Here is a 15,357-nt window from a genome sequence, read left to right as displayed (position 1 = left end):
TTTTTTTTTAAAGATTTATTTATACAAGAACCAGGATACAGGCCAGATTCGTGAGAGGGAGAGAGGATTCACCAGAGACGGAGCAGAAACAGAACAGGCAGACTGACGAAATACACTGCTGAGGGGAGCAGAGGCGCGACAGGAGAGGTCTGCTGCACCATGTGGACCCTCGCCAGCAGGCCGGAATCAAACCCTGCAGATAGCTTCACAGCACTGCGCTCAACCGCCTGCTCCACCAGGGGAGGCCCTGGGGAATATTCTAAACAAAGGCTGCACAGAAGTCACTCTGGCAGGTGGCAAACCTGCTTAGTCAGCTGTGACATGCATGTACTCCACACCCAGCGCTCCCCTAGCCACCTGGACCCCCAGAAGGCAGGGCTGGGCCCACTGTGTGTAGTTGGGCGTGCGTTAAGCGGTTGCCTGGCCTTTGCTTGTATCAAGGAGTTGTACACCGTGAGGGGATCTCCCTGCTGTAACACCTTGTTTTACAAACAGAAGCGGAAGAGCTAAGTCACAGAGCATCTTGGTGGTGGTCAGACCTGCCCCCAGGCCCTCTGTCTCCCAGCTTATGATTACACAATACCACTTTGCTCCTATCTGACCTTTGCATTTCATTGCTAGATTTCCAGCCTTTTTGTTAACTTGCTGGAGTCATTTTCTACCACCAACTCAAACTTGAGTTTTGAATGAGGGGACAGAGCTCTGTTAGAAGGTGGTGGAAAGGTGTGAGCAAGGAGGTGGGGCTGGGGGGACGCGCAAAGTGACTGCTGGGCCTCACTTTCCTTTCTGTCCCTTGTGAGTTCTCTTTTTCTTTTTTTTTCAAGATTTATTTATGCATACAAGAACTGGCATACAGGCCAGCGGTGGGGGCAGGGATTCACCAGAGACAGTGGGGAGCAGAACAGGCAGATCTACTGAAATAAACTGCTGATGGGAGCAGCAGGTGAGATAGGAGAGGTCTGCCGTACCATGTGGGTCAGCTCCCTGGCCTGGGATCGAACTCATGTTACAGTGGCTGCTGATAGCTTAACACCTGTGCCACCAGGGAGGCTCCTGTCATTTCTGTCCTTGGATCCCCTGGGCTCTTAAACCATAAGAGGTCTGTCCCCCTACTTTCCCAGATCTGTGACTACAAGTTCTCTCCATAGGCAGAAGAGAGGTTAGCACCACCCCTCAGAAGCCCCAGAAGCCCAAGAAGGGAGCAGGGAACCTCCAGGCCTCCACGTTGGCCCTGCAGAGTGACATTGCCCAGCGCCTCCTGAGTGAGCCCTGGCCCCTGAGTGAGGCTCAGATACAGGCCTCAGTGGTGAAGTTCCTGACAGAGCTGCTGGAGCAGGAAAGGAAGAAAGCCATGGATGCCACCAAAGAGAGTGGCAAGAAGGGCCGAGCGGGCCGCAAGCGGAAACTTTCAGGAGACCAGACGGCAACCAGGGCCCCTGGGAGCAAGAAGAAAAAGCAGCTGGTGTCCAGGGAAGGTGGAGAGGGGACCACTGTCCCAGAAAAGACCCCAGGGACTCCCAAAGAGAAACCCAAGAGAGACAGAGCACGTGGTGACATCAAGGAGAAGAAGGGGAAGGAGTCTCCTGGCTCCCAAGGGGCCAAAGAGAAGCCAGAAGGAAAACTGGGGGTGGTGACGGTGGAGGGTGGAGACGCAGGTGATTCAAAGAACAAGAAGGAAAAAAAGAAATCTGACAAGAGTAAGTAGCCTGCTGCAGCCCAGAGCATGAGTCCCAGGCCATGCTGAGGACTGTTGGCCCATCGCGCAGGGGTGACCCTTGGCCCACACAGAAGGGAGAGGCTGAGAGGCAGTTTGTGCAGGGTCATGGAGGGGCAGGTCTCACACAGCCAGGACTGTGTCCCAGGCCCATGGCCAGCACTGCTAGGCTTCTTGGACCCAGCCCTTAGCCACTAGGGTCCGTCAGTAGTGGAAGCTTCCCTTTGCGAGCTCTGTGTGCAGGGGGCTGGCCTAGCCCTCACCCAGCTGCATGCAGTGGGTGATACTACCTTTTTAAAGGTAGAAGTCTTTTTTTTAATATATAATATATAGAAGTTTTTAAAAAGTGAATTAAAGAAAATAGTACCAGGCCAGCTTGTGCATGAATGGGGCAGAAATCCCTCTGGCTCCCAGAGACTCTCAGGCCAAGAGAAGTAGTACAGGCACCTGCAGGCCTCAGGGTATGGGGAGAGTCAGGGGCCCAACCTTGGGAGGAGTGAGTTTGACCCCTAGAGACATGCCCTGTGTCTCCTGACATTGACCCCAGCCCCTTAAAGTTAACATCTGTTGTTTAGGAAGTTGACTTTGTTCCCACAGAAAAAAAAGACAAGGAAAAAAAGGAAAAGAAGAAGAAGGCAAAAAAGGCCTCAAGTAAAGACACTGATTCACTATTGCAGAAAAAAAAGAAGAAAAAGGTATAGTGAGTTTTTGAGGGATCTGAGACCAAAAACAGGAACCCCGACCTCTTGGCTCATCCCACACACATCAGCCTGCAGCCAGGCAAGCCAGAGCTGCTTCCCTACCCGTCGCCAGTCCCCGGGTCCAGCTGGGAGGGAGCGTGAATTGTTGCTCATGACAAGAGCAGGCATGTACCACCATGAGGAGGGATGACGTCTGTCATGGAAGCCAGGAGGTGGCCTGTCTGGCCTGTGAGGTGGAAGGATGTAGTGGGGGTAGGTGAAAGAAGGGGAGACCCTGGGAACAAGGCAAGTGGAAACATTCCTGCTGCCCTCCTGGCAAGAACTTCATTGCAAACGTGGCACACTGTCTGCCCTAAGGCGTCCAAGTGTTGCCCTCTGAGTGGGGCCCAGCCCCGCGTGCACAGGTGATGCTCCTGCATGGCGGAGGGCCTTGGCTGTGTTCAGAGAAGCTGAACAGCTATGGCTGCCACATCCTGGCTCCTTCCTCCAGGGCGTGTAAGCACTATTCCTCCCTCAGGGGTTCCCTGTATACCCCACATCTGTCCTGGGGGAGACACCTCTCTATATGAACCTCTCTTCTCTCTTCACAGAAGAAGATGGCAGAGCAGGCTCTCTGAGGGCACAAGCATCAGGTATGCGTCCTGGTCTGGGAACCCTTGCTGACCGCCCCTCCCTGGTGAGGATGGGAGGGCAGTTCCCAGGGCACCAGCCAGGTGCTAGTAGAGGACCCCAAGGGAGGGGGTGCTGCCGTTGTTCCTGGCTCTTTGAGGTCAGTGGGACGAGACCCGGGACTAGGGTGGCAGTCAGGGTCCAGAACGGTCATGGCAGTGGCCATCCCTGAGTGGGCACCGCAGTTGTGTCTCCTAGATGAGGTGAGCCCTGAGCTGTCGGGTTCAGCTTGTTCCTTCGTGTTTGTGACTTGTGCTTCCTTGTGAGGTGTAACTTGAGGACATTTACTCACAGAAAAGAAGATGATTCATTCAAGATAAGCCATTCCAGCACATCTGTGCTGGGGGATGAGGGGCTGTGTGATGGGGTTAGGTGCTCTGCCTCACTGAACACGACCCTGTTTCACCACCCCTGTGAGTGGGGGTGACACAGCCTGCCATGAGGGTCAAGTGAAGCTCAGCACCAGAGCACTCGGCCCGTTTCCCAGAACACAGTCGGCGCTTAAGTGTCCACTGTGGTCAGTTAATGCCCTTCCCTGCATCCAGGACATCAGATTTTGATTTGATTTGATTCCATTCTCCTTGGAGAAAAAGGTCAGGAAATCATATCTGGCTGTTTCCTTCCCCAGGGATTTCTTAGCTAAGTGGTGTCCAGCCCCCTGCCTCTGCTGACTATGAGTTGGAATTGAATTTTTAACCTTCCGTCCCTCCCCAGAAGAAGATGGCCAGCTTCGATGCACAAGCAGAGAGCGAGGAGCCCTGCGGGGGGCTGGTCAGAGGAGGACGCCCAGCTCTCTCATCCTGCTTGCCAACCCGCACCTGACCTCTGTCCCAGCACAGGACACTTCATAGAGATGTGTACAGTATATATATTTTTTTAAGTGACCTGCCCCTCTCCCAACAGAACCTCCGTGCCCATTGGCCTCGGGCTCTCCGCCTGTGTCCTGCAGCTCCGTCCCTGCCCCTCTCTCCAGCTGAGGCTCTGTCCTCCTTTTGTCAGTTTTTCCCCATGTTGTTTGTGGGCTTTTTGTAAGAACTCAGAAAATAAAAGACTGTTAAGGAAAAGTGCAAGTTCCCAGTGCATCTGGGGCAAAAGTTTTGCTGTTGACTTCTCCTTGGAAGGGAATATGGCTGACACTTGGAGGTGGACAAACCACAGCTCGGGATTTGCTTGTGTGACCATGCAGACTCTGGGGTGCTGTGTGAATGGAAGCGCTCGCTCAGCGAAGTGCCCTGGTGTTGAATTGGGGTGAGGGAGGCTTCCTGCAGAAGGTCTCCTCTAAGCTCAAACATGGTTGTGATTGTTGTCCGATCCTGGGGTGGGCTGTGCAAATACCCAGAGGCCTTCCCAGCCTGTTGGAGTTAGGACTTGAACTGGGGGGCAGCCCTCTTGAGGCACATGGTGGATAAAGCTGAGGCAGGTTTAGCAGGAATAGGAAAACCACTTTGGATTGAGTTGCCCTCATGTCCAGGGGAGGAAGAGTCTGTGATAATGAAAACAAAAAGCAGATGCACTTGAAAGATACATCTGGTGACAATGAATAGGCCTCCATTGGCCCAGGCCAGGGAAGAGCATCTGGGGTCATGGAGATAGATTTCTCTCCAAGGCCGTGAGCTTCTGCTGGAGACAGCAAGAGGCTGTGCAGGAAGAGCAAGCTGGGCTGAGGCCTTGCGGGCCAATTTGGCATCCATCTGTGCCTTAACCCTGGGCTATGTTCCCAGAGCTCCCCTCCTTAGTAAGCATGTTGGTCAGAACAGAGGCCACAGAGGAGGGGGCCCAATGGCTTCAGTGACCCACCGTAAATCTTCAGTTAGAAATGGAGAAATTTCACTAAACTTGATTTGGGGCTCTTCAAAAATTTAAGGAAGCAGTCAGAGAGGCTCCTTCCTAGCACAGTCATCCCTCAGGACATGGCTGCAGCCCCACAGCCCTACCTCCCAGCAGCCCCAACACCAGGGCTGTGTGCCATCTGACATCCTGCTCATGCTGTTCCTAATGTAGAAATGGGGTGGCGGGGGTTGCTGAAAGTCACCGACACGAGCTGGTGCTTAAAGAACTGTAGGCCAGAGCCTGAGTCTTATTAGAAGTAAGGAGTCCTGCATGTTATACTGGAAACCCAGTGAGTCTGGCTCCCTGGGCTATGTTCTCAGACTCACGGATTCAGGGTCTTCAGTCACCTTGTAAAGAAACAGACGGTGTTTCTACTTACTACCTTTTATTCTCACACAAGCTGAGGCCCTCAGCGCTGGCGACAAGCTTGGTGAAGGGGTGGGGGGAACTGGGGTTTGACAGAAGAAGGAGATGGAGGGAGGCTGGTGGTTCCTGAGGGAGGAAGAAGGTGGCTCTTACTCCAGTTAAACTGGGTGAAAAGCTGAGGACCTGGAGCTCAAAGCTCTGTGTGTGTGTGTGTGTGTGTGTGTGTATGTGTATGTGTGTGTATGTAAGCACACAAGTGTGCACATGTTTAGCATTTGTGCATGTCCATGACATGTGTGTATGCAGAGTGGGGGTCTGCTGTGGTGTCAGGTTAAGGGAGCGAAGAAGCTGTGGTCATGCCCGGCTGGCTGGAAGCTAATCTCTGGCTGCGGTTCTCACATGGGGCCTGTAGAGAGAGGCAGCAGTTAGGATTGGAGTCCTCTGTTGTCCCACTTCCCAGCATCCCAGGACTTCCACCCTCCGCTGCCCACTGTCCAGGAGCAAGCACTGACCATCGTAGAGCGTGGCCTCACTGTACCCCAACACTGGTCCTTAATCTGTGAAGGGGGCTTCCCAGGGAGGCTGGAGTAAAGCCTGGCTCTCTGGGTGTCCGCCCATGAGGGAATCAGCCTCCCCCAGGCCCCGCGCAGCCCCCTTTTAGGCACTGCTGGGGAACATCCCTTTACGGGGGCCCTTACCTAGTCCCAGCTCCTGCTTGGTCACTCCCTGCCCAGACCACGGTTCCTCCATCTCCAGCGGGTCTGCACAGGAGCACAAGCCCACGTGTTACTTGTAGTTCAGCCCCTGGCTCACAACAGCAAGGTGCTGGAGCCAGGACTCCCCACCTAGCACAGCCTAGTCCTGGTACAGTGGCCCCAGGGGACGGTGCCTACTGCAGTGCATCTGCTGGGGGCACTGGCTGGGCAGACCAGGGAAGGGGGATAAAATGAAGTGGGGGTCTGTGGACTGGATGCCTAAGTGGATGGTCTACGCATGGGGGAGTCAGATGAAAGGACTGGAGGATGAGTGAGGAGACGAGGGTGGGTGTGAGAAAACAGACACACAGAGGAGTGCTGGATGGATACAGGAGGATGGAGTGGCTGCTCCCCAGGAACTGCCGCCAGAGTGACCTGGGTGCACCACAAGGGACCTCGTCCCTGAGCCTGCCTGCTCCTCGTTCCCTGCACCACACCACTGCTTACCACTGCAGTTACGGCGCCCGCGGCTCCTGGTGTGGGGGACCTCGGTGCCGTTGGGGAAGACGCACCAGCAGTAGCCGATGCTGCCATAGCACTGGAGCGGCATATAGTTGCCGTTCTCATCGCACCGGGGACGGAACAAGCCCGGGTGGACGGCCGGGACGTGGCTGACCTCTTCCTGGCACTTGGTCAGTGCTGCAGCGACAGGCACGGTGAAGACAGTGAGTGAGCACGCTCTAGGCTAGGCTCTCGGCAGGAGCAGGGAGCCACCACCATTCTGGCCTGCCGATGCCTACGCCCAACTGGCTAGACTCGCTCTACATATGGAAACTGAGGCCTGGACCAACAAGGCCCAAAATCTAAGAGGAGGTGAGTGGCTGTGTGACCACTTCACCCCAGAACTTGATTTCTTGTGACACTCAAATGTCCAATGAAGTTTGGAATGGCACCTATTATTCTGATTTCTAGAGAAAATCAACTTGTACCTGGTAAGTCTGAGCTCCCATTACCAGGGGTATCGCTATAGAAATGGGGTGCTGTAGAGGGGATTCTGGGAATTGGTGGAGAAGATGCTGTCTATGAAGTAGTGGTGGAGAAACTTAAGGCCCACAGCGGGGCAGCGGGGTAAGTTCTTGATTCTCTAAGACAAGCCCTGAGGGAAGAGATGCCCAAAGTCACCTGGCACCTTAGTACCAGGATGAGAACACATATTATAGGAGTGAAAATCCTAGTATAAGGGAGTAGGATCAAAAGAGGGGTGGGAGGAGCACGAGGGACTATGGGGGTGATACATGGGTGAATGGGTGGTGGGAATTTCACGGGGGACTATACCTGAGATGAAAATACACACATTGTATAAAAATGAAAAATGATGTTAAAAATATATGAAAGGAAATAAAAGAAAAAAAATTCTAATATACATTATTCATAAGATGGAAAAACCTGAAGGCCACTGAGACTGGCACCACATGGTGGCTTGTGACCCCAGAGCCTTTGCAGGATGGGGCCTCGAGCCACCTCCCTGAGCCTGCAGAGTGCAGGGCTGGGGAAGGTCATTGTGATGATTCTGGGATGTTTCAGGTCTGGGATGTTTCAAGGCTTTTGCACCAGGCCCACTTGCAGAGTGGTATCCTCCAAAGGGAGACCGCCTCCCGACAGGCAACCGCTATACCCTGGGCGCACACAGGCAGGAGGGAAACAGGGAGAGGGGGCAGCTAACCCAGGAGGAACAGGTAGGAGAGATAATGAGAAAAAGACTGGGAGAGTTTGGCACTTGGATCAGGGGGTTCTCCACCTCCAGGAGGCACGGAGGGAGCTCCCAGAAGCCCTGAACCCCAAGGCCCCCACTCCCGGTACCTTTGGTAGGAGCCTCAGTGGGTGTCTCCTCCAGCGAGTTCTTGCTCATTTCAAACAACAGCCACTGCTGCATCCAGCTCTCAAAGATCTGACTGGGACAGACGCAGGGCATCAGGCTCTAGCCCTGGCCCTGGGGACAGACAGGAGGTCCAGGCAGGCCCAGCATCTTGGGGTCCAACTGCAGCCTGGTTCTCCATCTCATCACCCAGTGCTTGGTTAAGGTAGTCCCTCAACTCCAAGCACCCTCTGTAGTCACGGCTTTGTGAGTACACCCCACCTCCCTCAACCCAGCCCTAGACATCAGGAGGGCACAGTACAGGAAAAACAGCAAACCTTCCAATCCAGGCCCTCCATGGTGTTCTTAAGGTGTTTCAGGTTCTCTGGGAAGTTCCCCTTCAGCTGCGGGTATACCTTCAGGGGGTCAGACCTCTGTGGGGTAGCAGAACAGCAAGGTTTAAAAAAGAGCAACCTGGAAGGCAAGATGAAATGTTCCCCTGGTCTCCCATTTTGAGGGGTGACCCAAGATGCACCAATCTTAGGCCCCAGACCTGAGCCACAATGGAATTGGGGGCAGAGATGGTAGGGGAGGCATTTCAGCTGTCCTGCTGCAGGATTCCAAGTAAGGAGTCAGGAGACCAGGTTCCAGGCCCAGCTCTGCTAGTCACCCCCAGTCTTCTCCCCACAGACTTCTTATCTTTCAGTTTCCACTCCCCCAGGAAGACTTCCTTCACACACACACACACACACACACACACACACGTAGGTTGGGTCTTCTGCCTCTCTCCTCACAAAGTCCCCTTCATGTCTCTCATCACCTGGTCACTTATTTGTCCCCTCAGGCTGACCTGGGACTCTCATGGGATTGGGAGTTGGGTCTGATCACTCCCCATTGTGAGCCCAGAGCCTTGCACAGTGCCTGGCACAGTGGACATACAGTTAAAAAAAAAAATGGAGAGAAAAAACAGAGCTCATTTAACAAGTCATTTCCAGGCTTTGGGCTTTCATTTCTCCATCTCAAGTGCTCAAAAAGGCGGGTAAGGTGAGGCCATGGGCTGAACAGGTACTGTTTCAGGCCACACTTGTGTTCCTTCGCTATTCCAATGAGCCTGTACTGACTCTCCACATGAGATGGCCTGGGAGCACAGCTTCGCGGGGCCTGTAAGGGTAGGAAGGTCATTCGGCAGGTCCTACTCACCAGCAGCAGGTGCATCACATGGTCCTGTGTGGTGTTCCCATATTTGGTGGCATTCTTCATGGGCTGTGGAGGGAAGGAGCAAGGTTACCAACACTGGCCCTCAGAGAACAGACCCTAGACTGGAGCCAGGAGCTGGGGGCTGGGTGAGTTTGGCGCCCTGAGGATTCCATAGGCCCATCTCTGCCACCTCCACACTGGAGAGCTCAACTGAGTCACTTCACCTCCCTGCCTCAGTGTCCTTAGTGATCAAATCTGCATAAACTTCCTGCCCAGGGCTTTGTGGATGGCTTTTGTGAACATAAATGTCATCCATATATGATATCAAAGGCTTTGAGAATGGGAAGAGGCCACCAAAAAATTATTTTCCACCCCTACCCCACCACCAGCCCTGGGAGCCCTCTCTTTCTGTGGTGGGCCCTGTCCTCCCCAGCAGGCAGGGCCTCTGCCCCAGCTGGTTTTCTCCAGGTTCCTCTGTCCTCCCTGCCCCTCCACTCAACATCTCCCTTCCAGATTACATGCCGCTGGGGCAGTCCTTACCTCCTGGAGCAGGCCTTCCATGGGCAGTGCCCGCATCAGCATGGGGGTAGCCATCCGCATCTTGCTCACAGGCTTGGCAGCTGTGGGGGAGGGGTACAGCGTGAGTGTGGCCCAGGGCCAGGAGAGGGTACTCAGATCCCGGGCCTGAGGAGAGGCTGCAATTCCAGAGCAGAGGGAGAGGACAGTGGACCCAGCTGGGTGAGTGGGGAGATGGTGGAGTGGGGACGTCAGGACAGAGTGGAGTGGGGCACTCACACTTGGGAAGCTTCATGCGCAGGTTCTCCAGCTGCAGGTTCTGTGACGTGACTGTCAGCTTGTCCAGCTGGCCCTGCTGGTGGTACAGGAAGTAGGCCGTGGTGGCCTGGCCAGCCAAGAGCAGAGCCACCAGCACAGAAAAGCTTGTGTAGAGGGCTCCACGGCTACACTTGCTGCAGGGGGAGGGGAGAGAGGTCAGAGGAGGGTCCACAGAGGTGGCTGCCCCAAGGGCATCTGGGAGTGCATGAGTGTGACTCCCCATTTCTAGCAACCTTCCCCAAGTTACCCCTAACAAACACATTTGTGTGCAAACAGTAAATGCCTGTCAACAAGCCACTCAATGACTTGGCCCTGGCTCCCTCCTGCCGCCCCTAAATCTCTCTCCTTAGTAGGAATCTGGAGCTACCCCGGGTTCATGCTGCATGGAGAAGTCAGGCTTTGTCCTCTTGGACCTCATCGCCTGTGCAATGAGGGGCTCAGTGGAAGGTCTACCTAGGGTTCCCTTTGCCGTGGAATTTCCGAAGCTGAGGGCTGCCCTTAGGGAGAAAGGAGTTCTTAATCCCCCTGCCCATCCTCAACCCTCCAACTAGTAGTCTCTTCTCTGACTTCTCCCTCAGCAGTGAAATCAGATTTGAGGAGAAAAGGAAGTGAGAACAGGACCACAGAGCCTGCAACCTACTTGAAAAAAGAGAAGTGAGGGCTAGACATTTTAGAAGTGGGTTGGGGGCCCTGGACAACCTTAGGCTGGAGCAAGACCAGGCACCACCCCTTCTGGGGGCACATCCTCTCCCCAGACTCTGCCTCTATGAGCAAATCCCTTCCTTAGCTTGAGTGGAGCGCCAATGAGAATAAGCCATGTCTGTGATGTCATGAGTTCCTAGGCAAAAGGATCTCCTGGAGCTTCCTAAACTTGCAGTCTCTCTTCCTAATCATTTCCAAGGGGTCCAAATAGACCCACCCCTGAACTGAGATGGGAGGGAACAGGTCAGGAACTCAGCATCCTGGGACAGGCTACTTCCATCCCTCATACTGTTACCTGTCCACATGCTCCCCAAACCTCCCCAAAACCATCAGCTGCGAGGGCTCCACTCTGCCTCAGGGCTCATGACAGAACAGGCACAGCTCACTCTCCCCTGTTCTCTGCACGCCAGGCCCCACTAAGGGACTGTTATTCTGGGAGAAGGCTAAACCCTGTGTGGAGAAAAGAGGACAGACAGGAAGAGGAAGAAATCCCACTTTTGGCCTTCGGGGGGAACAGAGGTAGCCTGGCCTGTAAGGTAGTGCAGAGTCTACCCAAGCCTGGTCTTGCCTGGGTTCAAGCTCTTTAATCTGCTACCTCTAGCCACATCCCTGTGCCCTGTCTAGTACCAGTTCTACCTCTTCCCACCAGGACTTGGGGGAGAGCATCCCTTTGATACCGGAATTGTCAGGCCTAGTCTCCCAGCCAGGAACGGATCTCAGGCTGCAGGGGCAGCGCTGAGTCCCAGCCGCTAGACCCCCACGGGTTGGTGTCTCACGAAGCTGCAGCAGGAACTTCGCAGACGCTCAGGCAAGCAAGCGAGAAGAGGCAGGTTTGTTTAGAGAAAGAAAAAGTTTATTGAGGAGAAAAAGAGCAGAAATAAAGTGGGACTCCCAGGCCAGGGAACCAGGCCAGGGAACCAGGCCTGGGAGGGGCAAGGAAGCCAAAGTGGAGTCGTGTCTCAGGGAATATAGACCTTTTTTCCCTCATTATTCTAAAGCTCCACCAGTCTCTCTGTGATTGGTTAGTTTTCGGCTGTCTCACTTAATTTGCTACTGAGTGGGGGATCTTCACATTCCTTATCTAACAGCTTTCTCTTTCCCCATTTGTTGCATCTTTAAATTTATGGCCCAGTCTTCTGGATGGGCATCCCTGCATTGAAGTTAAACAGCTGCCCTTCTAATGTGTCCATAAATTAAACCACTCTCCATTTCTCCAATCTCCGCCTCCCTTTACCACCTGAAGGAAACCAGGACCAGCGTTAACAAAGTTGTCCTTGGTCCTGGCATGTTTGTTTTTCCTAGTGGAATGGGTTACTTTCCCTTGGTTGTCCTTATCTTTGAAGCCTCCCTAAATTCTTCAGAGGTCCCCTCCTGCACTGTCCCTAAAACTGCCTAATTTCTAGCTTGCCCTGTGTCTCACCTTCTCTGAACCTCAGTTTCTTATAAGGACAACGAGTCTAGATTCACTGTGAAGGTGACTGAACACCCTGGAATCCTGGTCCTGCCACCTCCTTAGCTGGGCCAGGACAAGTCAAAGTCACCTAGCCTCTCTGGGTCACTGGGTAAGACTGTCCACTTGAAGGCCAGCTATGTTGCCGAAGCTCACAAGGGCACAGCACTTGGCTCCACACCGTCCGGGAACTCCTCCTCCGTGTGCTTAGCACTCCACAGGTCACGCTGCTGTTCTCAGGGGAGTTAATAATTAGCTTTAACATCTGGCTTCCTTCCTCTTTATGCATCTTGAATCCTGTCCCCTGGCTCTGGATGAGAGCCAACCCTTATCACCCCTCTTCACTTCCTCCTTACCCCGCCTCCTTCTTGAATTTAAAAAAAAAAAGCAGTTGCTCAAAGTCAGGAGCCAACCAGAACTAGGGGAATCTTGACACATGTGTTGCCGGGTAGAAGTGTTTAGGAGAGGGTTCAAAACAGGCTCCAGTCTGGAATGGCTTGAGAACAGGTGGGAGCAGTTTTAGAGAAGGAACTGAATAAAGGGAAAGCCGACAGGGATGTGCTGAGGGGTATGTTCTCCGGGCACCGGGGCTGGGTCTGCTGCTCACTGGTAGCCTGAGCTCAGAGGGCTCCTACCTCCCCTCCCTTCAAATTGTGCCTCTAAAAGGGCCAGGTGGTACAGTGAGCTCAAACTGAAATCAGACAAGTCCTGGCTTCAAATTCACTAGCTGTGATAACAGGATCATCTCTTACCACTGAGTCTCCTGTCAAATGGGAGTAACAAAAGGGCTACCTATGAGACTCATAGGGCTATCATGAGAACAGTATGGAGTTCAGCATTTCGTTGTGTCCAGCTAATAACTAGCTACAAGGGCACAGCACAGCAAATGGGAACCACTGTTGTGAATGTTCTGTTACTGGGAGAGAAGAAACAGTGATTTACCCAAGTCACAGGAGACAACTGCAGAACCGAACCAGAATCCGGGCCTCATGAGGGTGGCCCTTCCAGCCATGGGGTTCCCCAGGGTTTTCACAGGCCATTGTGCCTATGGTCTACACTTGGTTACCCGTGCCCCAGTGCCCCAGGCACAGCTCCACCTCACATCTCTGAGCGTCTCTCCCAAGCCCCCTTCTGCCTGCCAAGAGCTCACATCACAGCTCTAAGCCTCTGTAACTTGCACATTACTTGTTGGAGATTGGGGGCCTCAGGGGTAGCGCATTCTAGCTCTCCCCCCTCTTTTTTCAGGGAAACACATGGGTGAGGCCATCTTGGGGCTGTGAAGGGGCCCAGAGTCTCTGGATGGGACTGAGCTCTTGCTTCAAGAGAAGGAGGCACAGGCAGGGCATCCCCCACATCAGCCCTCAACCCCTTGTAGGAATTCAGGCAGAACACCTTCCACACTTTCCTGACTCCCTTCAACCTCTTTCCATGCACACTGTAACAGCAGAGAGCTCCGGCACTCTCCAGACACCTGCAACACCAGTACCTTTGATACCAACCCATGCGCCCACCCCCGGCAGAAGCTCCTCTGTGATGAGGTGCTTCCCTTTGAGGAACTCTGTCTCTCTGTCTAGGATCCATACAGCCTTCCCAATCTGGTCCGAGGTGTCTGATGTGGGTTCATGGTCCAGCTTCAGAGGGGTCTGGAAGCCCCAGAGTAAGTGAAACGAGGGAGCCCCTGGGACGCTCTCCGTATTTTCAGAAGGCAAGTACATGATGCAAAGGGAGTCCGAACCCCGACCCTGGAGGAGTTCCCTCATTTTACAGGGGGAAGAAGTGAAGCCCAGCATGGGCGAGAGACTGGCTTAAATCACCAGCCGTGTTAGAACCAGCCCCTGACCTGTCCCCCTTCTCTGGGCTAGCGCGCCTCCCTGGTCTGTCTGCATGGTCCGGGCCCCGGCACCTGCCTGCTGCTCAGCATACCTCTCCTGGACTCCGGGGCGCTGGCCCAGCATGGGCAGCTGCTCGTGGTTGGAGATGAGGTCGCGCTGGTCCTCCATGGTCTGTCTGGCCTCTGGTCTTGCCCACACCTTCTGCTGCTGTGGCTGCTCCCTGTGTATCTGGGATCCTGGACCCGAGGTTCACTTTTGAAGATGGGTCTCAGAAAGAATCTGATTGGTCCACAGGAGGCCACTCCACCCACTTGGTAGAAGTGGAAGTGAAAGCCACGAAGCTGGAAATACCCCCACTTGGGCAAAGCTGCCTTTAATAGGGAGGCTGAGGAGGGGGAGCACCCCCGGCAGGTAGAAAGGCCAGCACACTCCCATTGGCTGCCCAGGGTCCTCATCACTTGTTCCCAGGCAGACCTTTGGATTCATAAGGCTCTTTGGATGTTTGGAGAAACAGACCAGTGTGTTCACACTCCAGACAGGAAATCACTTTGAAGTAGAAAATTCCTTTGTTTGTCCTCCTGCTCACCCAGGGTTAAGTGGGTGTCAAAAGGGGCTGCTCACCTAGGTGAGCTTAGCCAAGTCCAACTCCTTCTCTCTAGTCTGTTAGGTCATCTCAAAATCAAGGAGGAAAGTTGAAGTCACTGTTCGCTCTGCTCCCTTCCAAGGCGAGAATTTCTGAAGTCCACCTTCTGAGGTGCTGGTAGTACTATCTGCCACCATTGTGCCAGGCAGTGTGTGCGCCGTTTTACAGGATTTGTTTCATTTCACCTTTCCGGCAGTGCATTGAGGACTGTTTTAACTCCATTTACAGATAAGGACACCAAGCCTTTGAGAGGCTACACGCTTGCCCAGATTTATACATCCAGGAAGTGATGTGGCCTGTTTTTACCACTCTGATCTTCTGCCTTTTGATTCCCAAATTGAATGATTCAAAGGCAGGAGAAAGTGTTCTTCTAAGAGAGGGAGAAAGGGGCAAGGAAAGACTAATCAGCAGAGCTCTGACAGCATTGGCAGGGTTTTATTTCTCACTGTGGCTCGTAGACCATATTTGTTTTTATTATACTTTATAGCTTTTGTCTGCTTTAAATTTTACATTCATTCACTTTTTTAAAGTTAAAGATTTGTGGTTCTAAAATTCAGTGAGTTCCAGATTTCAAAATTGAAGAGTTTTGGGGGGAGGAAGGGCAGACATGGCCTTTGATGCAATCAGTCCTGAGTCAAATCCAAGTTGGAATCATCCTATCTATATGACCTCAATCAGTCCCTCAACTTTTCTGAACTGGCTTTCACCTTCGTAAAGTAAGGACAGCAATACTAACCTGAAAAGGCTGTTACATTAAATAAGCATCTAGCACAGACTCTGGTAGCATAGGAGATGCTCAAGTAATGAAAGAGTTTTTTCAAATATTTACTATAAGATACTTTGGATAATCAAGACAAATGAAATCATAT

General features: G+C 53.2%; 2 protein-coding genes across 7 annotated transcripts in view; one reads left to right on the top strand and one right to left on the bottom strand.

Moving 5' to 3' along the window:
• Window positions 1-4,181, top strand: part of TCOF1 (treacle ribosome biogenesis factor 1) — a 38,248-nt gene extending 34,067 nt beyond the window's left edge. For 4 of the 5 annotated variants that reach the window (XM_037508942.2, XM_037508941.2, XM_037508940.2 and 1 more), the window contains 4 exons: window positions 1,149-1,697; window positions 2,312-2,409; window positions 3,006-3,047; window positions 3,713-4,181. In XM_037508942.2, the coding sequence (XP_037364839.2) occupies window positions 1,149-1,697; window positions 2,312-2,409; window positions 3,006-3,032 (674 nt within the window). In that variant the 3' untranslated portion in view covers window positions 3,033-3,047; window positions 3,713-4,181. The remainder of the gene's footprint in view (window positions 1-1,148; window positions 1,698-2,311; window positions 2,410-3,005; window positions 3,048-3,712) is intronic. The other variant, XM_054694262.1, reaches the window with a different exon arrangement.
• Window positions 4,182-5,285: 1,104 nt separating this feature from the next.
• Window positions 5,286-14,206, bottom strand: CD74 (CD74 molecule). Of its 2 annotated transcripts, XM_037508943.2 has the most exons (9): window positions 13,937-14,206; window positions 9,823-9,995; window positions 9,568-9,647; window positions 9,031-9,093; window positions 8,169-8,264; window positions 7,836-7,923; window positions 6,483-6,674; window positions 5,979-6,041; window positions 5,286-5,686 (listed from the first exon to the last, which is right to left on the bottom strand). In XM_037508943.2, exons 1-9 carry the CDS (start codon window positions 14,011-14,013, stop codon window positions 5,676-5,678), a joined length of 843 nt encoding a protein of 280 aa, XP_037364840.1. In that variant the 5' UTR covers window positions 14,014-14,206; the 3' UTR covers window positions 5,286-5,675. The 2 variants fall into 2 exon arrangements, with proteins under 2 accessions (XP_037364840.1, XP_037364841.1); XM_037508944.2 differs by lacking the exon at window positions 6,483-6,674.
• Between the last annotated feature and the right edge of the window lie 1,151 nt (window positions 14,207-15,357).

This window comes from Talpa occidentalis, unplaced genomic scaffold (genome assembly GCF_014898055.3).
Source record: "Talpa occidentalis isolate TD23 unplaced genomic scaffold, MPIMG_talOcc4v2.1 talOcc4.13, whole genome shotgun sequence".
NCBI classification, from domain to species: domain Eukaryota; kingdom Metazoa; phylum Chordata; class Mammalia; order Eulipotyphla; family Talpidae; genus Talpa; species Talpa occidentalis.
The sequence above is the reverse complement of the archived record's forward strand: the minus strand, read 5'-3'. Positions and strand labels throughout refer to the sequence as shown.

Bases quoted from the DNA above. Each gene is read 5' to 3' on its own strand.
- CD74 (XM_037508943.2), bottom strand. From the start codon at position 14,013: ATGGAGGACCAGCGCGACCTCATCTCCAACCACGAGCAGCTGCCCATG. The intron at 8,265-9,030 runs GTGAGTAGGACC...GCTACCCCACAG, and splicing joins ATGTGATGCACCTGCTGCTG to AGGTCTGACCCCCTGAAGGT. The intron at 6,675-7,835 runs GTACCGGGAGTG...CTGTCGCTGCAG, and splicing joins CACTGAGGCTCCTACCAAAG to CACTGACCAAGTGCCAGGAA.